Here is a 25,615-nt window from a genome sequence, read left to right as displayed (position 1 = left end):
GGACCCAAAGGAACTGAAAGCAGGGACTCACGCAGACACTCGTACAGCAGCTGCAACATTACTCACGATAGCCAAAAGGTAGGAACAACCCAGTGTCCATCAACAGATGAATGGATAAACAAAATAGGATGTACCCATACAATGGACTACAATTCAGCCATAAAAGGCAATGCAGTTTTGATTCATGCTACAACAAGGAACACTTGAACACATTATGTTAAGTGAAACAAGCCAGACACAAAAGGACAAATATCCTATGATTCCACTTATACAAGGTAGCTAGAATAGGCAAATTCATAGCAACAAAAAGTAGATTAGAGGTTACCAGGGGCTCGGGGGAGGGGAAATGGGGAATTACTGCTTAATGGGTACAAAGTTTCTGTTTGGGGTGATGAAAAAGTTTTAGATAGATAGTGGTGATGATTACACAACACTGTGAATATAATTCATGTCTACTAAACTTAAAAATGATCTAACTGGTAAATTTTTATATTTTACCGCAATTAAAAAAAATACTCATAGCCCACAGAGGTCACGGAAGTTGGGAGAAGAGCATCATACCCCGCCCCCGTGCTCTCACCAGCACACCCTGTGCTAGAAGGGCTTCCTGATTTGAAGAGAGCAGTTTAGGAAGAGCATGAACTTTGGTGCAAAACCACCTGGGTCCAGACGGCAGCTCTGCTGCTACCCCTGGGGCACAGGAGCTTCCTCTGTAAGGGGGCAAAGTGACAGTGCCTGCCTCTTCCGGCTGTGGAAGGGCTGAGGGACACACCACTTGGGGGGCACTTAACAGTCCCCACACAGGGGAGCGCTCAGTAAATGTTGGCTGATACCAACCCACACCTGTTTCCTCATCACAGACTGCTTGATCTGGGAGATTAAGGCTGAAACATCTTAGCTGAGAAAAACCTCAAGAAAGTATAAATATGCGGATAAGTACATTAGTCTTGATTGTCCCCTAAACGCACTTGCAGGTTAAGCATAGCATTTACATCAAAAGTCTTTACAATGACATTTAAGTAACTAACCTAGAAAATGTAAACCTAATTAATCTATGCTTCAAAACAACCAGTTTAGCAGTGACGATAACAAAACATTGTTTTAAGTTGTCTTATCTGAAACAGACTTGGAAATGAACGGCCCATCCTCAGTAATGCTTTGCCCTCTGCCGAGGGGCTTCATGGAAATGTTAAGCCTGAGGACACATGGTGCCGTGGGCTCTTGTGCTGATTTCACAGCCAGGTTGAAGAGTCCTTTATCCTGAGATCCCTCTTGGTCTATGTTCTCGTACACTTCGAAATGGCGTGAAAGATAGTTTTTAAGAATTGCCCCCACGTAAGTCATTACCTAAGAATGAGCTGGGAATTCAGGGTGTCTATTAATTATCTCAGTGGTCTTCTTGCTTTTCTCCATTAAATAGCAATAACTGTTCAGAGCCATATGAAATATCTAGCCATAAAGGCAACCTCTTTATAAAAAAAAAAATCTGTGCTGTTGTTTAAGATGAAAAATGGCTGATGCTGAATTATGGTTATGCTATTAAATCACAGTTCTTAGAGCTAGCAGGGATCAGATGTTCAGGATTATTTACCCAATCTTCCCGTTTTAAGGAAGGGGATCTGAGGCACACAGAGCCTTAAACACTCACCCATGGTCAAGACCGATGGAAAAGCCCAGGAACAAGGACAATTAGGGAGATATAGTTATGACTCAAGTCAAGCTTTACGATTATATTAAATTAATTACACATTAATAATGTCCAACCAGCCTTTGCCCACATCCTTAAAAAAATAATAATTTGCCTCTTAACCACCTAAGAGGGCTCAGCATGAATTCTTTAATAAACAAGACTGAACTGCAGAACACCACATCGTTCTATTGGCCATTTTAATTAAAATGAGCTTCCTGTTCTGTTTCCTAATTCTCTCTGATTTTGTTTTGCTTTTTTTTTATTTTCCCTTCTCCCTTTATTGGCCACATATGCATACCGTTTCAAAACAAGCTGTAACACAGGGGATGAGGGCCAAGGTGCCCGACCCACGAACAGGTAGAAAGAACCAGAAGGAAAGGCCACCAAAGCACAGCCGTGGTTTATGGAATGAGCAGATTGATGAAGGACAAAGAAAAACAAGTGTTTTGTTTGCAGAAGCTTTCGGATCTTTGCTTTCTGAAAAAACGTATCTTGGAAAACTTGACACTTTGCTTCTTGTTTAAATAAAGTGGCAAGTGGACAGGAATCAGAGGAGTGGATCGTTTAGATGTCAGGCCCTCCACGTTTCCATCGGGTCTCTTTCCTTTTAGGGAAGTGCTGAAGAATGAAAACTAGAAATTGCACAATTATAGTTCCCTCAGGTGAAATGTTCAGAGGCACATTTCTTTACAAGTTTGCATAAGTAATGAAGAAAACATCAAAGAGAAAACCCAACACCAGGACCATGCTCCCCGAACTCTGCCCTGCTCAGACCCCGACGAGGACCGGTGAGGCGGAAGCAGGCCGGGGCCAGCCGGGGTGCTCGGAGCCACGTGGGGACGCCCGCAGGTGGGTACGGGCCTCTTTGACTGCCAGTGACTTCAAGACCTGGGTACCTGGGGTTAGCTTAACACTTCATTAGCAAGGATTATGCTTTATGTAACTGTGGAATTTCTAGAGTTTCCAGTATGCCCCAAATGAATGCCCAATGCCAACACTGTTGTGAAAGCCCCTCACTCAGTCCAGGTTAACAACCTCCCAGGCCGCCCCGCCCCAAGGCCACAGCCTCTTTGTCCAGCAGAGAAAGTCCAGAAGGACGAGAAACTCACCCCAGTCACAGCCAACACACCATGTCCAAGGTGTCATACTCTTCCCCTTTTGCCTTTTTTTCTTAAAGCAAAATACATTTTAAGTTTTTGTTCCCACGCACTCAAATTCTAATTCTCTTTCACTCCAGAAACGTCTCAAATATGACACAACAAAATCATTTCAGTCATCTGTGCTCCGCGAGGATAGGCTATTAAAGGCATTGTGTTGGGGGTGGGGGGTGACTCATTTTGCTTTTAGGATATAGGAGCCTTCATTTAGCAGGATGTTGGCATAAATAATTAAAACTAAACTGCACCTGTTAAAAATCAAGCGGCATTTTCTCATTAGGCACACTTAGTCTTCCAGCATATTTATAATCACAAATTCAGATTTGCAAAAAGCTCCTTACCCATAATAATGATGCTAGTTCCATTTATTTTGAGACCAGGAGACTCTGAGGGCTCAGCAGCTCTCTTTGTACTTATTTGCAAGGCTGTCTTAATTGACTAGATTAGTTAACCACTGAGATTTTGACCACCATGCTCACACTTACATTGTATTTAGATAAATCTTTGAAAGTGCACCAATTATGTGAGTTTTCAGAAAGCACGTGGTGGTTTAAGCAATCCCAGGGACCATGATTTTAGTGGTATAACTCTTCCTTTCTCATCAGTATCCCCAATGGAAGCTTTGTCTATTCATTATTAAAAAGAAAGATTGTCTTTTTAAAAAAGGGCCAATGTTCCAATCTCATTGTACCTGGTCTAAGGACTGAACTAAGAACAAAAGGACAAATCACTCCCCTGCCTCCTGGTTCTACCAGCAAGTATGAGCCGTGGATGCCGACTAAAGCATTTCTACTTCCAAGCTTCGAAAGTGCCCACCTTCCAGCAGCTCTGCCTCACATCTGTTTCACACATCAACTGCCCCCACCCACTACCTGCTCTTAGAAATTAACTCACAGGCTTTCCTCATTCTCCTCTGGCTTTTGACCTCTAGATGTTATTTTCTCAATGTTAAAACAAAAAGGCAAAAACTTTGCAGAAGCAAATACTCCTTTAAAGATAACTCTGTATGACGTTTCAGCAAAGGGCTCCTGGGCACTTTTAGGTAGAGGGGAAGCTCATTTACCAAAGGCAGGCATGGAGTGGGGCTTCCTGCCATCTAAAGTGATGCTGGTGTGATAAACTCACACCAGAGACGGTCCTTCCAGACATTCCTCTGCTGCCACCAAGAAATCCCCTTCGACCTGGCTTGTAAGGACCTGGGGTCCGAGCTGAAGTGTCTTCTATTCTACCCACTGTGTGGCTTCCCAGATGGGTCCCAGTGATCCCCACGTCCCCTGGCATTCATGTCCTGGGGCAATCTCCTCCCTAGTGACTTGCTTAATAACAGAAAACTGCAAAGGTAGTGATGTCCCTTTCCTGATTATGTTACAGAAGCCTGTGACTTCTGTGTTGCTGTACTCTCTCTCTCTGGTTTCTCTTGTTTGCTCACCCTGGTGGCAGCCACTGCCACCATCAGCCACCCTAGGGAGAGGCTCATGAGGCAAGGAACTGTGGGCGGCCTCCAGCCAGCAGCCCGTGAGGAACTGAGGCCTTTGGTCCTTCAGCCTGCGAGGAAGGGAATCCTGACAGCAGCCACATGGCAGCTCCTTCCCCAGTGCGTCCTTCAGATGAGATCCCAGCCTTAACTGACCCTTGATCACAGTCCCAGGAGAGACCTGGAGAAAAAAAGACTCAGCCAAGCCACAGCTGGATTCCTGACCCAGTAAATGGTGTTTAAAGCCACCACATCTCAGAGTGATTTGTTATGCAATAAGAGGTAACTAATATGCCCACTTATGTTCCAAATGCAACAATGAATGTCATAATAAGGTTTCGCTAAGTCCTCTTCATATGTTAAAGTCTTAAAGTTCTCCACTTACATACTAAAAAATTTGGAGATTCTATCTCTCTCTTTCTGAGACAACCTTCCTTCCAACTCAGACCAAAATCCTTCCCTGATCTTCTTTATCCTTATTCTCCCGAAGACCCAACACCACCTTTCCTTGCACATCCACAGGACAACACATGATCTTGTGACTTCATCCCTATCACTGCTCACAGCCAGCTCTCCTGCTGCCTCCCCTGCTGGATTAGGGGCTGCTCGAGCCTAGGATGGCGCCTGGCACGGAGGGCGCTCAATCGACATTTGCAGGACGGATGAGCAAAGGCTAGAAGGTGCATCCCAGCATCTGCAGGGAGACAGCTGTCAATCTCAAACTCCCCAGGGAGTGATGAGGCTAAATTTCATGGCACTGTGTGATGGGCTCTTCAGAATCCTTGAAAAAGGAGGACAAGGGATGGCCTCTGTCATTTCCATGTGCTCTCCCTTAACGAGTAATATTTCATGCTCCAGTCTCTAATCCAAGTCCACTCACTATTCATGCGATCCTGCTCCAACAGGGCAACGGGACTAAGGCTTCTCAAATTCCACTCTAGTTTTAGTTTTACAAACTATAAAGCATATAGAAAACAGACCCTCAACTTTCGACCTTTCTGTTGTTAAACTCTCCTCCCATAAAGAACAATGCAAATGGAGACTGCCCTTTAAAATGACATGCAAGTCCACGGCAATCTTTTTTTAAACATCAAATATGGACGTGATCGATTATGATAATTACTGATTTTTTTAAAAAATTCCTTCTAGTTCCTGCTAACTTTTGAGTGCTTTTAAAAATAAACAGGAATTTAAGAAATAGAATAGTTTGAAAGCTTAATTCTACCTTGTAGCCTCCAATGCGATGCTCCTGCTTAAATTCCTTTCCGTTTTTCAGCCACCTCATGGTTGGTGTTGGATTCCCCCCAGCTGGGCAGCGAAACTTGACAGTATTGGCCGCAGGAACGGCATGTAGCCGTTTTTCCATCTTTTCTGTGTTGGTCCAGTACGGTGCTCCTGTTTTGGAAAACAGCATTAAAATGTGTACAGATGGATAGCTTCATCTCCACGTGTAAACTACAACCAGGTAAGATCATTTCACTTTGTATGTAAAAGATCTGACAGTTTTTACATCTTTGGGTAATATTTACATTTGGAAAATAGTTTCAGAAGTCTAATCCAGCTGGCCTAGCAGAAGGTCCCAGAGAGGGACTGCTTATTGGTTTATGTCTATTAACAGGAAAAAGTGTTTGAGGCCTGTTCTCTCTCTTGTTCTTGGTGCCAGAAAATAATTTCATGCCGAACCGTGTTTTAAAATGCTTCTTTATACACAAATTAACCACACATACAATAACAACAGCCGAGTCCTCCAAAAGTATATCTTTTTAGATCGCCCCACCTAGTAAATGATCACATACACACACCAGTAACAAGTGGTCCCTCAAAAGCCTCACCAACTTATGCATGGGAGCTTTAAAAGGCACTCAGTGGTATAAATTATTTTATTATGACAAAATAATCCAGAGAGGTATCATTAATTCCCCAGCATTTTACATGACAAATAAAAAAAATCAATATATTTTAAAAACCTTCTTTTTTCTCTTCAGTGGAGCTTATGAACACCATTATCCTACCACCATCCCATGTGGATAACTTGATAGGAGGCCACCAATTAAATGTCATGTAAAGTCGTGCCCTGTAAATGGCCCTTGAAGTCATAAATACAAGGGAATTTTTTTAAACTCAAGAAAAGAGGTAAGGTTTTAAATTGCCAAGTCCATTTTATCTAAATAAGAGCCACAGCATCAGTCCGAATCCCGCTGTAAATTTTTCACACCTACTGGTACTGACCACGACTGCCTGACTGCGTCTGATGTGCTTGCTAATAAGCACGGCTTGATCAGCTCTTAAGGTGCCTGACACAGAATCCTCACAATCACACAATGAGAAAGGCACTACCATAATCCCCATTTACAGGTAGGGAAACAGAGGCACAGAGAAGTTAATTTAATCTGCTAAAAGACACGAAGCTTGGAAGAAGCACAGCCAGGATTTGAACCAAATCTGTCTCATGCCAGAGCCCACTGTCTTCAACCCTACTCTCCACCGTTAGGGAGAGCCGGCTTCTCCCACGGTTGGGATCCGGAACCCATACCTTCAATCACTCTGACGTTTAAGTCTAGAGTCGGGAGCAGCCCACCTGGGCGAAAGGCACACTTCCTCCTTCACTACGGTCCAGAACTTCCAATGGAGTCTTGTACCTCAAGTTAATTTCTCACATGTATGCTTCTGTCTTTGCGAACTGGTAATCCAACTCTCCGTATTCCCCTAAAGCATCCATCAACAGGGCTCTGCCAATTCATAACTGTACTTATTTCTGCTAAGCGTTAGACTGAGCAACAGCTCACAAACCACAAACCAGAGGCAAAATGGTCCTAGGCAGGGACTTTGCCTCTGATGCACATTCAGAAGTCTCCTCTATTCTACGGGGGCACAGCACGCCCCTGGTGGGGGTAACCATCGCCTTCACTTAGCAGTCAGACTCCGGTACAATTAGGGATTGGAATCATTGCATCCAAAACACCTACCCCAATTTGCCTTACGCTTTCTCTGGACCTGCTATAAAAGGTGGAGCTGAGATTTCCTAACAAGGGCACACTGCATCTTCCTTATTCCTGTGCGTACCTAAGTGTCGAGGGATTTAGGTGGCATCTACGTGAGCCAAGACAGTGCAAAGAGACAAAAAACTTGGTAGTCATATATACCAGAGAGAGAGAGAGAGCAGGCAGGGAGGGCCAGAGGACAAGGTGCTGTGTTCTTTCCTTTGCATCTAGCTGCATTTGCAATGAGCAGGCGGCTTGGGTAGCCATTTGGCTTTGGGTGTCACATGCCCATAAGCCCACCTATTCTTTGGGGGGTTTACCAGGGGGTACTTGATTCCTATTTATCACAAGACTTCCAGGGCCTGGCACATACTGAAACAATTTCAATAATCTTTCATTTTAAAAGCTTCTACTTAGAAAAATCCATCCACAGCCACAGCCACTAAAAAGAAACCATTGAGAGCACAAAACAAATAATGAGCTTTGTCGCTACACAAAGACTTTTACAAATCTGACCTAAATGAAAAGCATACCTCATGCTGTCAGGTGTCTGCACTCATGTCATTTGTTTAAGTAAACACAATAGCCTATTCATATGAATTAGCTAAATATTAATGCAGTAACTTTTTCAGATTGCCTCAATTACGCTGAGCTGATCTTTTGGAATGTCTTTTCTTTTTTACATAAAAGAAAGCAACAGATATGTGCTTACATACCATTAGGCATGATTTTTATGTTCCCTAAAACGTCAAGAAGTGGGATTTAGCTTAAGGAACCAGGAATGTTGTTCTTTTCCACTTGGTCATGGGTAAGGCTGCGACAACACAGGGATGCCCCAGACCACGGGTGCCCGTGCAGCCCCGTCCTGTGGCAACAGCACACTGGCCACCGGCACCTTTGTCTCGGTGCCTTAGGAATGATTTAAGGACTAGGGTGAAAGAATTTTGCTGGAATTTCTGGCAGGTAGCCACTTTCCTGGGATGAAGTTCCAATCATCAAAACTACACATATAAAATCTGCTCTTGCAAAACAGACACACAATCATGCAGCAGGGTATGGGCACAACGCTTCTCATCAATGCCCAAGAGATCCGGGCGGGTGGGGCACCCATACAATCCATCAACAACCCTCCGCCAGGCTCCTGTCTGTCTGAGCAGCCCCAACTCTGCCGAGCGCTAACACAGGCAGGACAGTCTCCCTTTAAGATGTCCAGCTCATGAATATTTTTAATGAACTTGGCACTGGAATGGGAGGGACTATTTTGTTATTTCACAATGACTCGTCCTGAAACAAACTAGCTTTATATGAAGCTTGAAGAAACTGGAAGATCTAGAAAAATAATAACACTCTAAGAAGAGCCCTACTGTTTCCTTCATCAGTAGCCTCAAGTCCTCATCTTTCCTGCCACTTTTTGTCCTCTACACACACAGAAACACCGCGGCTTCCAAAGAACCAGAATGCCGCAGGAGAGAAACGGTCCAGGTGCGTGGACAAGCTCCTCTGCACCTAAGGGCACCTCCTGTACACCAAGGCTCAGGAACAGCTTTAACAACTTTCATGTGGAGAAGAAACTGGGTTAACAAACTAAAGATCTACAAAGGCAGAGATGACCCTTGCACACAGTAGGTGCTTAAGACAGCTGTTTACTCAAAATCCTATTTCAAATGAATCTGCAAGCCAGGAACACACCAGGTTGTTTGAACTTCATATACCTTCTTTGGGGTATATGAAGGTCATGATTTAAAGTCAATTCATAGAGGGAGAGCTGTGGGAAAAACCTCCAATGGCAAAGAAAAATGAATTATACTAAATCACCTGTAAAGTAAACAAGTTGACCTCAATGATAGGCATGGTCCCTTTGGCACTGACATTCATAGATCTTCTGATACAATACGTAGCAAGAGAACAACGTTCTCTTAGTCATTAAATACTGATGATGAGCAGATTAAAGGAACAGTAAGACCCAGCCACAATCAATGAATTAAAATTCCATCAGAGGTACTGCACACCTGCCCACTTACTACCATTTTCTACACTGAAACAGTCATCGCCTAGTAGTGACAATATTAAGCAAGCAGAATTTTACTTTAACACAGCAGAAGTTTCTTAAGACATGGTGAGTTAAAGAGAGATTTATAACCCCATAGAAACCTCCTGAAAAGTAACCCAGTGCAGCCTTTCTTTACCAATCATCCCACGGGGAAGATTCACCATTCTTTCCTGGGCTACTTCTTCATCACATCATTACTGATGTGCTTCCAGCATCAGGGTGTCTCAGCACTGAACAACATTCCATTTGATGTCCGCTGACCGACAAGAGTGGGGTACCCAGAGGGTACAGGTGGAGGTATCTTCAGCCTGTGGAGCAGGCACTCAGCACTCACCAGACGGATGGATGGATGGGGGCGGTGGACAGATGGATCAATGACTGTTAAAAGCCTTAGCTATATAATGAGGGAATTGCTTTATATGGTACCTCCCAGTTCTAACACTCTTTCCAGGTATCTACATGCTCGGCAGGTATTGATCCTGTCAATAAATGGTGGGATTATAGGGTATCTTTTGGCCCTGCAATTTAAACTTAATGAGAAACCATAGACTACTGGGCCTGCTCCCACAAAAGCCCTGATGTATCCCAATACTGACACCTAAGGTTTACAATCTACTCTCTCTCTCTCTGGAACCAAAAAGAGAGAACACAGCCAAATGATTTAAAGGAAAAACATGGAATCATGTTACCAGGCTGTACCAAAAGAGACTCCGTGACCATCTGGCCCACAGGCTGATGTTATCAATGTCGTCCAGAAAGGTTAAGTGATTTGATCAAGGTCGCACAGCCAGAGGCCAGGCTAAGGCCAGACCCGTCTCCAGCTCCCTGAGCAGAGCTCTTGCAACCACTCCAGCCTGCCCTTTGAACTCTCCCATGGTAATCAAGTCAAAAGTTCAAGATTTATGTGAGTGGTGGATGCTGATGACTGCCAACTGTATTTTTATTGATGCAAAAATTTTTGAAAACACAGCCTGTTTCAGCTCCTAGATTAAGTCTCCCAAACTCCCTAAAGCCCCACTAAGGCCTCTGTCTTAAGTCTATAATTAGGGCTTTTAAAAATATCACTAATCAGAACATTTGAATGCTTTGACCCCTGACGGCGGGGGGTAGGGGGTTGGGGGTTGGGGATAATGTCTCTGAGACCTCCCCACTGTCCTTGCAGTAGACTGCAATTCATCTGTTTTCATTTGGCATAAACTAAGAGAAAACAAATCTAACAACACATGAAGATGTGAGCAAGGGTATAATTATGACAGGCTGTGTCTGTGGTTTTATTTGATAAATCTCATTAAAACAACAAACAACTCACTGGCCAGCAAGGCATTCACTCAGAAATACATATTTTAAAACCTAGGCAAGTTACCCACAAGTGAAAGGACCAAGTCCACTGGCGGACCAACTCGCCCGCGGGAATTCCCGGGATCTGCCAGGAAACTGCTCCCGTCATCAGCCATGCTGTGCGCAGGGCAGGGGCTGAGAAAGAAGAGAGATTCAATCCAGTCCACTGGATACAACACCAACCATCACCAGCCTTTGGGACAAAATGCCCAAACCCAATGAGTGATGAGATTTTACCACAAAGGGAATTTCCAAAAATTTAGGAGGCCTGTGTGCTTTGTTTTTTTGTTCTTTTCAATTCCTAGAAATTTCAACACAACAAAACAAACCTGTGGTGACCAATTTAGATACAATCTCTACCAAGTAAAAATCCCAATTAGAACAAAGGTGGCTTCCCTTGCTATTATCAACAAGTTAATCAATATAGTTTGGAACCTCAGGCCAACTACCTTTGTTTTCCTTAATTACTTCCAAAAAACAAGAAAAAAAAAAATGGCCTTTCTCCCTGACGTGGAATCTGGGCATGTGCAGGTCTCAACAGGACTGAAACCAAAATAGAAAATCACCTTGTCTCTCTCTTCACTCAATAGAGAGAACCACTCCGGCAGCAAGAACCCTAACACAGCCACCTCACTATCACTTGCCTCTAGTTCCACAACGGACCTGAACTTTTTGTCAATCATGATCTGCCCAAGAACTACATCTTAAGCTCTTCAAAAACATTAATCCCTTAAAGACAAGCTGGAGGAGATAAAAAATCCTTGGACAAAAGGAGCAGATGTGTCTACCTATTTGCTGCCAGATACCCCATTAAGATACCTGGTACCTAGGGAAGGCAAGTTACACTTTCCTATGCAAAAAAATAGGTTCTGATCCTTTTAAAACCCTCAACCTGGATGCATTTCAAAAATTAGCATTTGAAATTGCAACTTTCTGTCCAAAGAAAAATGTGCTGCCCTGATGGGCCGACACAGCAGCATCGCTTCCTGGCAGCCGGGCTCACGATGACATCACAGGATTGTTCTGCTCGGGAAACATCTAGCTGGTAAGGTGTGAGGTCATCAGCTAGTCAGCTGCTAAAATATGCCCGGAGAGTGCCCTGCACATCTGTGATGGAAGAACTCGACTTAAACAGGAGGGGAAAATCAGATCAATCAAATCAGCCCATGGCCGGGTTTTGAAATGCATGTGCAACAGGATGTTCATAGATGCTGTATTTTCAAAAGGGTCTTACGGTCAATAAACTTGGAAAAGCCTGGAAAAGGGCAAAATTAAACAGATGTTTTACTACAGAACTTTTCAGAACTTGTACTGTGCTGAAGGACACTGTAAGTCTCCAAGACAGAGTCAAAGTATTTTCCAAATTTATTTCAAAATACAACTCAATGTTGGCAGAGCATTATACTGCACGAGGGTTCCAAGCAATATTCTTTGGGAGACACCAGCTTATTTTCTTAATGTACAGAGCAGGCCTGAACATTGCTCTATTTTTAATGAGATCCATAAAAGATATATGTGAGGACTATTATTCCACAAAATATTCACCCAACATGGTTCTTGCCCTCAAGAAGCGAACAGTCTACTGGAAAAGGCAGCCTGAAATACTACATCATATTGCACCTGGTGCAATATAATAGAACAGGTGAATGCTCAAAAATGAGCCACTTGATCTGTCAGCGAGAGCAAGGAACTCCTCCACAGAGAAGCTGGCTGCCGAGATGGACCCAGATGATGGGTTAAGAGCTAAGAGCAACCTGAATATGGCAGAACATTCCTATAAAACTCAAACAAGACCTCGATGCTACTGGATACCAGTTTCATGGCCAAAATTCAACAATCCTGACTGTTATTTTTGCCACTATATTTGGCTAGCATGCTTTCTGTACTCCATACAGAACCCAAAAAGAACTCTGCCAGGCAGATACGCTGGCCTTCTTAGAGTTCGCCATCAAAATTAAATAAACAACATATCGCATTCCAGCACGGGGAATAACGTGCAATGTATTTTTTCAAGTCGGAAGATACAGAAATATGTGATGTCTCAATCCAAAACGAAAAAAAAAAACACTAAACTAAACTCTTTAGAAAAGCCCAAAACTGTCACTTGCCAACCCAGGGTCCCTGGAGCATCATTTGTTAATGTTACTATAGAGGAAAATTCGAACACACCCCAGTGGCATTTCCAGACAATCAGAAGGCACCAGTGGAATCAATCTGGACATGTGGGTGTTTTCCAGGTGGCTGAAAATGCAAAGAATTCGGTGCTTCTGCAATTTTCCCTATTAATCGGGTCAGGCATTTGACACTTGAGGTGGCAAAAAATTGTTTTAATGGCAACATCCCCTTCCCTGGCTTGCCAATTACCCTGGCCGTGGCATTCCTCTGTCCACACAGGCCACAGCTGCTTAATCTCAGCCGCCCCAGGCTGCACCTGTGAGTCAGGCCGGCCTAATCACACTAACAGATGGCAGGGGCCAAGTAGCCAGCTAAGAACTGCTATCACTTTAAATAGCATCTAATGTTTCACAGGCACCAACGAGAGGCACCTCCCGACAGCAGTATCTCCCTGGTACAGCTAACACCAGCCCTTAATCACGGCAGAGCACCCATTGCGGGGGCAGAGTTGGTGTCATTCGAGAGCTAATTACAAAGAAACCCTGCTTGCGAGGTGCAGGCATGGCAAGTGCACTGGGCTGGCATTCATCACACCAAGCGCTCTTCTGCCCGGCCATTCTGCAGGGGCTCTGGGCAGTCAGGACGAGGTCACAATGAAAGGCCAGAGGTCCACAGCACTCAAACCACTTGGCCTGGGTGTCGTGTGACCTATACCTTGCTGTTGCATTTTATTACTCCACGTGGCTTCGTGGTGACCTGCAATCAGGCAGGGTGCTTGACCACCAGGACAACACCGCTCCCAGGCATGCCAACAAAACCAAGCTGGCGGAATCCGGTGTCTCAATCAACAGCAATGGCACTGACATGCAGGTATCATTTTAAAGCCGTAAACAACCGTCTGCGCACGCCCACGCCACCCCCCTCACCACCCTGGAATGCCCAACGTGCAACAGGCCTGCGACTGAATCGCAGCTCTGCCTTCGCTCACCGAGTCACAATTTTCCCATCAATAAAACACAAATACTCTCTTCTCTACCTTATCGGGTTATTGGTGGCATTAACCGAGCCAACAGCCAGCACAGAGCCTGCCCAAAGCCAGCCCTCAGCTTCACGCCAGAAGAACCACAGAAGAGAGTGACGCACTCTGCTGTATCAGGGCTTTCAGTAAATAGTAGTAATGACCTCTTTACCAGGCTGGTACAAATCGTCACAGGAGACACTTTCACTGGCCTTCTTACCCACTGCTGTGTGAACAAGACAGCTAATGGTGAACCCCCACTCAAGGCAGAGCTCCATGTGCCAATCCCTAAGCCAGGGGCTCTCACACTTTAGTGTGAATCAGAGTCACACTAATGCAGTGGGTCTGAGGAGGGGCCTGAGAATTTTCATTTTTAACAAGTTCCCAGATGATGCCAATGCTGCCCGTCCAGGGAACCTCACTTTGAGAACCACTGCCCCTAAGCTTCCTCTTGCCAGAAAGTAAAAAATGCATAAACCAAAATATTTCCCATTTTGCCCAAGCTGCTCAGAGACTCAGGGACAAATCCAAATCTTCCCTTACCTAACACCTTTATCCCAGGTGCCTAACAGTATCTGTTTTCTCTTCTCTCTTTAAAAAGCTCTGGTCTAAAAGACAGTCTTTTCAACAAACAGTGCTAGAATAACTGGACACCCACTCACAGAAATGTGAATCTAGACACAGACCTTGTACCCTTCACAAAAATTAACTTAAAATAGATCATAGACCTAAATGTAAAACACAAACCTATAAAACTCCCAGGAGATAACATAGGAGAAAATCTAGATGACCATGGGTTTGAGGATGACTTTAGATACCATACCAAAGGTACAATCTATGAAGGACTTGATAAGCTGGACTTCACAAAAATTAAAAATTTCTGTTCAAGGAGAGATACGGTCAACAGAATGAAAAGACAAGCCACAGAATGGGAGAAAATATTTGCAAAAGACATATTGATAAAGGGCTACTATCCAAAATATACAAAGAACTCTTAAAACTCAACAATAAGAAAACAACCCAATTAAAAAACCGGGCCAAAGACTGTAGCACACACCTTACCAAAGAAGCCATACAGACGGCAATTAATCATATGAAAAGATGCTTCACACTGTATTTCATCAGAGAAATGCAAATTAAAACAATGACATAACACTATATACCTATTAGAATGGCCAAAATCCAGAACACTGACATCAAATGCTAGCTAGGGTATGGACAATAGGAACCCTTATCTATTGCTGGTAGGAATGCAAAATGGTACAGCCACTTTGGATGGCAGTTTGGTGGTTTCCTACAAATCTAACATACTCTGACCATATAATCTAGCAATCACACTCCTTCATATTTACCCAAAGGAGCCGAAAACCATGTTCACACAAAAACCTGCACACAGACGTTTGCTGCAGCATTCTTCATAACTGCCAAAAGTCGGAAGCAACCAAGATGCTCTTTAGTAGGTGGATGGATAAACAAACTGTGGTACATCCAAATAATGCAGTATTACTCAGTGCTAAAAACAAATGAGCCATCAAGCCATGAAAAGACATGAAGGAAACATAAATGCCTACTACTAAGTGAAGGAAGCTACAGAAAGATTACATTGCCTAATGTAAACTGTGAACTCTGGGTGATAATGAAATTGTAACAAATGTACGCTCGAGTGGGGATGTTGATATTAGGAGAGGCCATGCCTGTGTGGGGACAAGGCTATAACGGAAATCTCTGTACTTTCCTCTCAATTTTGCTATGACCCTAAAACTACTCTTTTTAAAGTCTTTTTTTCTTTAAAAAAAAAAAAAAACTCTGGGTCTATTTTATTAACTAATTGTCTTATTATTTAGGCCTTGTTTAAATTTACTAAATTTTCTAAAATCCTTTTGAGAACATGTAGCATACACTACATAAGCAAAGAACCCCAATGTACAATCACTTTAGGAACATTCCAGCCATGTCAATAGAAAATGCAACTAATGCTGTATAGTTTATTTTCTTTATTGAACAAATACAAGCACTCGCTCTTCTGAGTACTGTACAAATTCTTACTCATTGAATCCTCATAACAACCCCATGAGATTTATTCCTCTTCTTCTTAATTTTCCCCATTTTACAGGTGAAGAAACTGGGTGCCAGAGTTAAATGAGAAACTCGGAAGTAGAGGAGCAGGATTCGAACCCAGGCTGCCCCATTGCCATGTTCCTACTCACCAAGACAGTGGCCTCCCAGGTGCCAGTGCTCACTGTTAACTGCCTGCAGTAAGCAAACCCTCGACCCCTTTTCCATCACGGCCTACAAGGTGAGCCACACTCCTTTCCCTCCCTCCCTCCGCATGATGCATACGTTTTAGAAGGCCCAGGTTTCTCAACCACAGCATGACTGGCATTTCGGACCAGACAGTTCTTTGTGATGGGAGCCACGCTGTGCATTTTAAGACGTTTACAGGCAGCATCCCTGACCTCTGCCCACTAGATGCCACTAGCACCCCCTGCCCCTGTTGTGACAACCAAACATTGCCCAATGTCCCCAGAGAGCAGAGAAGGGGGCAGTCACCCCCAGGCAGGAATCCCTCGGTTGAGCCAAGCGCAGATCAATGGTTACAAAGAAAACCAAGGTGTTACATGGTCTACTATCTTTACCGCTCAGAACAGTGAGAAGCCAAAGGGAAAAGGAAAACCAAGGAAAGCAGTAACTGCTCTGAAGAGCGAGTGGCCACTGACACGAGAAGAAAAAGGACAAACAGTAGAGAAGGTGTGTAGCAACACTGGTTTATTTGAGGGTTGAAAGTCAGGAGAGTAGACACAGCAGGGACAGGCAAGGGCCGAGGAGACAGCACCGCGCTGAAGAGTGGACAAGACAGGTGACAGGCAGGACTTCCCTCCGCGCTCCTCTTGCAGGGACCGTTGGAGCTGGGCAGTTACTTACTCTTGTTGTTATTGTTCTCACTGACAAAATCCTCAGGGCCATCCGTGTCGTCCTCGTCATCTCCGGATGAGATGGCATCTGCATTCAAAAGAACATATCCATGGATGTGTTTTTGCAAGGTGAAAGTTTGCAATTATCTCCAGCTTAGCCCTTCTCTGTAGCGAATTCAACAACCCAGGAACCCACAGGAAAAGCCTGGGACTGTGCATAGTTAAGACGGTTTTTATGGCTTAAATTTTCTCTCCATGATGACAGTTGGTCAATGTTATGATTCTCAGTGCTATCTGCTTTCACATTATTTAAACATGCCATAAAATTGGATATACTGGAACTGGGCTTTAAGCTTCAAACAGGGTTCAAGTCTCTGACAAATTTCCCACTTATAATATCCAAAGACTTTTTTTTCCCAGCATAACCATTCAGGATTCAGGGTCCCCTTCAAGAAAGGAATTCAGTCCCTAACAAAACTTAGCCCCTGTGTGGCCCTTCTGATTGTCAAGTAACACTCTGAAAGTAGGACTTTAACTCAGCCACAAAGAGGGCCTGTCCAGTCCCACTCACTGCATGGAAGGAAAATCACGGAGAGAAACTCAAATTTTAATAAAGAAATTGGAAATCTTCAGCATTCAAATTTCAATCCCGTATTCTAAATGCCAAGGGTGTTATCGGTATGGGGGTGAGAGGGAAGGTATGTTTTCCTTTATATAGAAGCATGCTGTCTTAAAAAGAAAAATGTTGCTTTGTGCACGAGAATTCTGTCATTCTTAATGACCAGCCTCTCTGGTGCACCAGGTCCCATGGAAGAATCTCAGAAACAGATCAATAATAAATTATGAAGCTGTGTGCCTAGCATCCAATTAGCAGGAATCACTATGATTTCACTTGGCCAAAAAAATTCTAACCAGAGAACAGCTACAGAGAAGAGAGGGCGTAGTGCTCGCAGGCCAACTCACCTGTGACATTCACCATGAAGTACCAAGTGTCACTGTCTACAGTCCTAGCGGCAGTACAAGCATAGAGGCCGGAGTCTCTAGGCGTGGCGCCTTTTATCTGCAAGTATTCCCCAATAAGCACTGTCCTATTGTTGGGCCCCACGTGTACCCCATCCTTAGTCCAACTGATCATGGCGGCATCTTTCAACAGGCAGCGCAACTCTAGCGACTCCCCTGGCGCGGCCACGTAAACTTCTGGTTGAGAGATTTGGTATTTGGTTGGTGGCTCTGCAGAAAGGTAGGAGAGAAGGCGGAGACAGATGGGAAGGAGGGAAAGGAGAGAACGTCCAACAAAGGTCAGTGGAGGCCTGTTGATTCCCAGGAAGAGCTGTTCGTGCTTTGCAAATGGCCCCAGCAGGCGTCCATCTCTCCCTGGATGCCAGGAAGCCAGGCAGCCCCCACTCATAGACTAGACTGGGCATCTGACACAGCAACCAGAGGAAGCACCCAGCAAAGCTGTCCTGCCTTGGTTTCCAGGCACTGCAGGGCTTGAAAAACAAACCAAACCCCAGCGTGGAAGGATAGTTCGCAAGAAAATGTTTCAGTCAATTGCCAGTCCAAAGCCCGCTTGCACTGTAACTCCTGGGAAAGTCTATCACTGTGGCACATTTTATTTGTAAGAACACTGAGTTTTATAAATGTGTGCATTCAACGTGACTATGTGTAACACACACACACACACACACGAGCACACACATGCACACATACACTCTTAATTATCCATTTATTTGTGCGAGACTCAGCCTGTTCTCACAAAGCCAAGCTTCTTCAGTCGAAACATCTCCCACTTAAGGGAAACTGATGGATCCCGGCACAAAATGGTTTGCTGCCTGGAATTTTCATGAGCTCTCAAGTTCAAATCAGTACTTAGTGGGAATCAAGACTTAAATTCTGTGCTGGGTGAGCTGGAACATGCTGTTTTTCTCAAAATGATAAAAGCTGGAGGCCTTAATACCAAACACAAAAAGAACAAAATGCCCAGACAGCTGAGAGGACGTCTCCACTGCACTTAAACGGATCCTGACTCGAGGCCGCTGAGTGCTGCGTGGCCCTCACCCCACCTTACAGAGCGGGATCCCACCCTGCCCACCAACCCCACCACACGCACCTGGGGCCCCACAGCCTCCCAGCCTCCTGTGCCTCTCTCTTCTGTAGGGACACTCCTTCCTCCCTCTCCTCCCTGTTCAACCCGATCTATCCTTCAAGGCCCAAATCGAGCCGTGCCCTCCATGACAAGGAACAGCCTATCAGTTACCCTGGCCAGAAGTGATCTCTGTCCCTCCACCGTACGTCTGCCCACTTCACCAGCTCATGGGATGTGTCACATTTCTTACAACGTCCCATCTCCTGAGCAGACACCAAGATCCTAGAGGGAAAGCTCAGGTCTCAGGGCGCTTTGTGTTCCCCACTCCAGCCCACCTGGGCCACCCTTGGCATACACAGCAAAGGTGGCCATGTTGAATGGGACCACAGTCCCCAAATACGCAGCGCAGGCAGGATGAGACTGCAGAGCCTCTAACCCAGCATGCTCCAGTGGTGCAATCGGTTAGCACGAGGCACTTATACAGCAGAGCATCCAACCCAGAAAAGGAAACCACTGGCCTTTCAGAGCAGCCAGAGCTGCTGGCGGGCGAGGCCACGAAGGTCCACGCAGCGAGCTTTCATCCCTACAACAGAACTGCGAACGGTGCCCAGAAACACACGGCTTCCCAGCCCTGGGCAGCATCACAGGGCAGTTGTTCTGCCCACACCCCAGCAAAAGGACAACCTCCCACATGAGACTGAAATACAGTCAATTCATGTTTCAGTCCCACTGTTAAAGGGGCAGTGAGGGGCACAAGCATCTGGTCCAGGAAATCCCCCCTCACCAGCACAATCCACAGCCAACGGGGAGGCCCAGGGCTTCCTAGAGGGGCATCACCAATGCCAGACAAGCCAAGAGAGGCCCAGACACTAATAGTGGGAAACCTAAAGAGATAACCACAACAAAAGGAAGAAAACAGAAATTAAACTCAACGTGGACAAACACACCCCCAACATAACAGAAACCCCCAAACAGCCTGCCCACTGACGGGCAAGTTTATGTTTCAGAAGTTGGTTTTTTTCACTCAATAGTTATTTATTGAACACCTACTATGGACCAAGCTTTGTTCTGGCTGCTCAGGGAGCAACAGGAGACAAGACAAAGCCCCTGCACTTGTGGAGCTTCCAGTATGGTGGGGGTGACGGACAATAAATTAAAAAATCTACAAAAAATAGAAAGTATGTGAGGTGGTCTCAAGTGTTCAGAAGAAGAATGTTACGCGTTAGCAAGGTAACGGACGCGCAGAAATGGTGGGCGAGGGCTCGTGCCCTAGCAGGGGCTGGCAAACGGTGGCCCGCGGGCAAACCAGCCCTACTGGAGCTCGGCCACGCTCACTCCTTAGTGCACCGTCTGGGCCGCTTCTGTGTTACAAGGGCAGAGTTGAGTAGTTGTGACACAGACCCTATGGCCCGCAAAGCCTAAAATATTTACAGTCCCGCTTTTACAGAAAGTTTTTCAACTCCTGTTGCATGAGATGATCAGAGAAGCTTCTCCAGAGAGCAGCCATCTGAGCTGGGAAGTGAAGGACAAAGAGAAATTTAAAAGATGTTGTCGGGAACTTAGCTGGAAGGTTCTCAGATCAGCTCTCCCAAGGCTGGTTAAGTTGTATCGTGGCTGAACTGAGCGACTAAGGGAAATATTTTGAACACTGAACAGGAAAAAAGACAGGAAGAGAAATCTGAGAAAGACAGAAGGAGACGGTTCGGTTTGGCCCCCAGTCTCAAAACATCTCCCATTCCCAGGGTCTGAGAGTCACCGATTCATTCAAAGACCCGGCCCAATCCCTTTCGCAGCTGATTGAAGCAATGATCAGGTGTCACTGGGGTCCCATGTCCCCAACAACTAAGTACTGAAGCAGCACCCACAGTGTCAGAATGAATTTACACTGGATCAACTGGGGTCATAAAATAATCAATATTTATTATGACCACGTGATGTGATCAGCAAGTCGTCAAGAATGCTGTGAAATTTGCTTTGCTCTGAGGCAGAACTGGCCAAGGTTCCCGAGCGGGGGACAGAAGCAGCAAAGCTTCCCTCCCTTAAAGGGGAGGCGACTGGGGCCCCGCTTTCCTGCCCCGCAGATACAGTGAAGTCCATTCTGTGCGGTGGAATGCTCTAACACCGCATCGGGACATGGGAAAAAAAAAAAAAAAAAAAGATAAGTGAGACATTTACAATTGTGATGCAGAAAAATCTCTATCCTGACAAAACTAGAGTTGTGACTTATGATTTCTCCATGTTTAAAGGAAAGTGTTTTCACTAAGAATCTTTTCCTTTGCCTGAAATCAGTAAACCGCAAAGTCTTGCTGCAACCAGGGATATCTGAGATGCTAGACCAATGTCACCAAGAAGACATCACCACCTGCCGTTCTGGAAGGAAGAACGCGGGACCGTGAGGATGCTTGGCAAAGGGCGCTGTCCTGGATGAGAGGAGGATGGAGCCCTGAGCTCCCGCACCTCTCGGTCCTGCTTAACCTCTTGGCCCCAGGTTCCCCAACTACTGAAGAGCAAGAACACCCACCTACCAGGCCAAGGAGCCAACAGCTGCAAACCTGATTTCCCAACAACTGTCACTACCACTGTTATTCTTCAAAGCTGAAAATGCCACATTTTTGAGCACCATGATTTTCAGAGGATACTCCAAGAACACTTGCATTTGTATCTCTCAATACAGAAAAGTTTTACTCATGGGCCCCCATCTCAACAGACATGATGATGATGAACTAAAAAGTGTTTTTATTTCCGGTACAACCAGGTCAAAACTGTCATCCAGTTTTCTGAGCTTCAAGGAGAGTAATAATCTCCCCAAAATGCATTAGTAAAGTAATGACATTTACCCATAAAATCAAGCCATCCCGACTTCAAAGTCTCAAACCAGTAACAACCGCCTCAGGAAATTCTGAAAGCAGGGACTCCTCCCTCCCTCCCTCCCCTATGTGATCATTTCACAAAAGCCCCATCTTGGGGGTCAGCAGTGTTGTTAGCAAACAATCCAGCAACATTCCCAGGTATCCTGGGATGACCACAAGCACATGGCAGGGAGAAGGAGAATGGGTGGATACACAGGAAAGGAAGGGAGGAAGAGACTGAGGAGAAACAGTAAGAAAAGGACGTAAAACAAGAGAGGTGGGGAAGGCGTGGGGCCACAGCAGGGGAGGGCCCAAGGACAACCCAGTCACCTCCCTGCCACCCTGTGTCCCAGCATGCAGGTCCCTGCACATGAGCACACATCAAAGGCATATCAGGAGGCCACCTGCTGTCTAGGGGGCTGCACTTCAGTGTCTGAATGTTCCAGGTGACCTCACCGCCCACTCCCTGCAGATACGCGCTCCCCAAGCCCCTGTGGTCCCTCTGACACCAGTGATGCTACGCCTGCCATGCCCCGACACGCCTCCCTAACACCGATCACCTTCCACTGACGCGGCCACCCCTACTCCACACACTGCACCGCCTGCTCTGGGAACCAGGACCTTTGACACGGGGCAAAGAATTCCCAGGAAATGTACACGATACCTTTTGCAGCAATATGAACATTTCCTGGGTCTACTGTTTTCTGGTGCTGTGGCATACTTTTCACCTTTCCTGTGCAAATCTGCGTGGCACGCACGGTCCAACATTTCCCTCCTCTCCTGCCAAGACAGGACAGGGAGAAGTTTCCAGAAGCTGCTTTGCTACACACCAAATGCTCTTTCAGAGGCTTCCACACACAGAAAATATGTTTCCACATATTTTTCATAAAATAAATTAAAATTCAAAAAGAAGCAAGCAAGCTGAAACACAGGCACACGCGAGTGTTGGCCATTCTTTGTCACTGTTACCTAAAATCGCTAAACACACAAGGGGACAGGTCTCCTTTCCGGGAGGTTCAACACACTCGTTTCCACCTGGATGGCCACGCCGCTGTTCATAGCCCCATTGCAAGGTTTAGTTGTGTCCATCTGAATTTTCTCCCAGAAGTTTCCAACACTTGGGAAGTGCCAGCAGCATGTTATCAGGCAGTTTCTTTTCAATCAATTGACTCCTCTGACAGTAAACGAATGAAAGAGATGGATGCCTGCACAGCCAGTCAAGAAATAAATGGTCTGAACAAAACCAGGCATCTGCACATAGCCTGTGTGTCATTCTCCGGGGACCTTCCTCCTGCCCTAAGAAACTGCTCGGGCTGCTTTTCCTCGGTAGCTAACAGGAATTTAGAACTGAGGGGCCTTCGACCAGGGTGAGAAGGAAACTGAGGCAGGGGCTGCCTGACCCTCCAAGTCCCTCAGCAGATCAAGGCAGAGGTCATGACCTGTCAGGGCAACATCACACTGATTGTCACTAGCTACAAGCTGCATGAGTTTATCCCTCTGTCAGTAAACTAAGAGAAAAAAATCCTCACTGTATGTGAATATGGCCCTGGGAGGCGGGAACCCTGTGAAAGTCAAAAAGGCTGTGACTTCCATGACTACGCTGGACACATCCAGCTGAATTCGTCACCACTGTCATCAGGAGGGTTGTCATGAGACGGCTGAAACAGCTCGAGAGAGTTTGGAAATGGTGAGCTATTCCAGGTAACACTTCATGTTGCCAAACCAGCCATAGCAGCACTTCAGACTGTCACTTTTTATAATGTTTGCCTATAAACTCCTCCCGTGTGGTTTTTGAAATGGCGCCCACGTGCAAACAGAGAACAGATGGGAAACCCAAGTCTTGCCCTGTCCAAGCAGTTCGTGGAGGGTGGACGACAGATCTAAACTGTTAAGGAAGCAAAAAGCAGTGTGTGCCCCTGGGACACTCACTACGTTGCCCTTCGCAAATTCAGCCTTTTCTGGGGTTTCCCCGGGAAGGTCTTTTGCAACGTCTCGATGATCCTGTTTCAAGGATGCAGCGGGGTCGCCCTGGAACACGTCCCACTGAGGTTTCTCCCTCCCCCAAAGTCAGGGGCATCCAATCCCTGAACACATTCCCCTGGGAGGAGGAAGAAAGGGAGAAAGAGAGGGGAGCCTGAACGGATTCCTTTGGAAGACAAGCAGGGAAGAAGGGGCGGGGAGGACGAGGGAGGGCAGGGGAGGGGAGAGGCAGGCTGCAGGGTGTGGGTTGCAGGGCTGAACCTGTCGCTGCCTCGTGGCACAGCTCGTGCCTCCCATAGGAGCTGGAATAGAAGCACTGAGGACAAGAGCAGAAAAATGGCCTTGGGCTCCTGGTGCCCTCCCAGACCTGCTGCCACTCTGGACAAGAGGAATAAACGTCCCGGCTGTGGGACTGCCAGACGTCTCGACAGAAGAAACACACGGAGACATGCTACAAGCGTCACTGCAGAGTCACAGCATGTGGTGAGTAAGTGACCACTGGTCCTCCCTGTCCCAGGTAGCCCCTCCTGGCCCTCCCGGTCTTTAAGATGTCCTGCAGTGGCCACACAGGGGGCTCTGATAAGAAGTTTTAACTGGCCGATACCCAATTCTCTGTCCACAGGAACAGAGAGGGAGTGTGCAGAGACAGACGGACAGACGGACAGATGGACATCACACAGGTGCAGCACAGCCTTTTAGTAACCCAGGACGTTCTGCAAGGCAGGGGCTTTGGAAGAGCCTGGCCTCCGCTTTCCTACGGCACAGTCTGAGTCCTGCCGGCATCAAAACTTAGCAGGATGGTGTAAAGGCAGTGGGGGCCCCAGGATGAAGCCAGACAAGATCACATTTGTGTACCACCACGAGGGCTCCGTGCACACAGACACCGAAGGCAGCCCTGCAGAGCTGGCGGCTGCAGCTCAGACACCCTCAGAGATCCCCTTCACAAGAGCAGACTTGCAGGAAGACGAAATTCCTCACATCAAACAGAGCCCTTATAAGGCATAGGTACTACGTGTTCTTTAAGGGGGCGTGGAGGGGACAAATAATCTAAACAATATAAATTTCTCTACCTCAAGAAATACTGCCACCATAAAGACGAGGCACAAAAATAAGTCAAAGCAGGGCAAACAGAGCCGTGAGCAGTCTGCAAGGCTGCAGTCTTCCCTCCGCCCAGTGTCAGGGTGTGCAGGGGACTTAAACCTCTCCTCGTCCGCATCATGGGTGCCAGGAACAACCAGTAACAGCTACCTCTGCCGCGGCAGGCTGACTGTTCCAGAAACTTCAGACAGGCTCCCATTCCTCATGATCAGATGGGATAATGGCTAATGTTTCCAATATGATAACCATTTACAAGTATCTATTTAGGCACAGCCCCCATACAATTTAGAGCTGTCTTAGGAGACATGGTGAACAGCTCTCCACGTTGGAAAGAAATTATGTGGTTGTCCATGAGAAAATAAAAATGTACGAACAGTAAAGGGCCTGACAATGCACTCATTTAAGAGTGAGACACCTGGGTCACCCAATATTTGGATCCAAATGGAAACCTTTACTCCCTGTTCTGTCAGCATCCCTCTCTTTTGATCCTGATGTTTTAGGCTGTTCGTGACAGTGTTCTCCAAAAGGCAGAGAGGCACAAAGGGAACGTGTCTTCCCTGGTCCCAATATGTGTACTGAATTCTTACAGTCATTAGAGCAAAATTCCCACCGGACCACCAAGATGCAGGTATTGAATCAGTACCGTTTGCATAAAATCCCTAGATATTGGCAGTTTTGCTTGAGCAAGAACTTCAAAATTGAGCCCTTTGTTCAGAAAGCATTTCCCAAAGCGACAGGCCATTAGGTTATATAGTGCCCAGGAAGTAGAAACTTGCGCTACAAGTTATGTCAAAGTCCTCTGCACGCCCCGGCTGGGATGTACAATGAGGAGTCTGTGTACACGGCTGCCTGGCCATGCCGGGCCCG

General features: G+C 45.9%; 1 protein-coding gene across 1 annotated transcript in view; it reads right to left on the bottom strand.

Moving 5' to 3' along the window:
* FGFR2 (fibroblast growth factor receptor 2) overlaps window positions 1–25,615 on the bottom strand; it is a 100,513-nt gene that overhangs the window by 55,740 nt on the left and 19,158 nt on the right. The window contains 3 exon segments of the mRNA XM_045569389.1: window positions 5,547–5,716; window positions 16,746–16,823; window positions 17,699–17,965. Coding sequence (XP_045425345.1) covers window positions 5,547–5,716; window positions 16,746–16,823; window positions 17,699–17,965 — 515 coding nt within the window.

The sequence above is a fragment of the Lemur catta genome, chromosome 14 (assembly GCF_020740605.2).
Source record: "Lemur catta isolate mLemCat1 chromosome 14, mLemCat1.pri, whole genome shotgun sequence".
Taxonomy (NCBI): domain Eukaryota; kingdom Metazoa; phylum Chordata; class Mammalia; order Primates; family Lemuridae; genus Lemur; species Lemur catta.
This window is presented reverse-complemented; position numbering and strand designations above follow the sequence as displayed.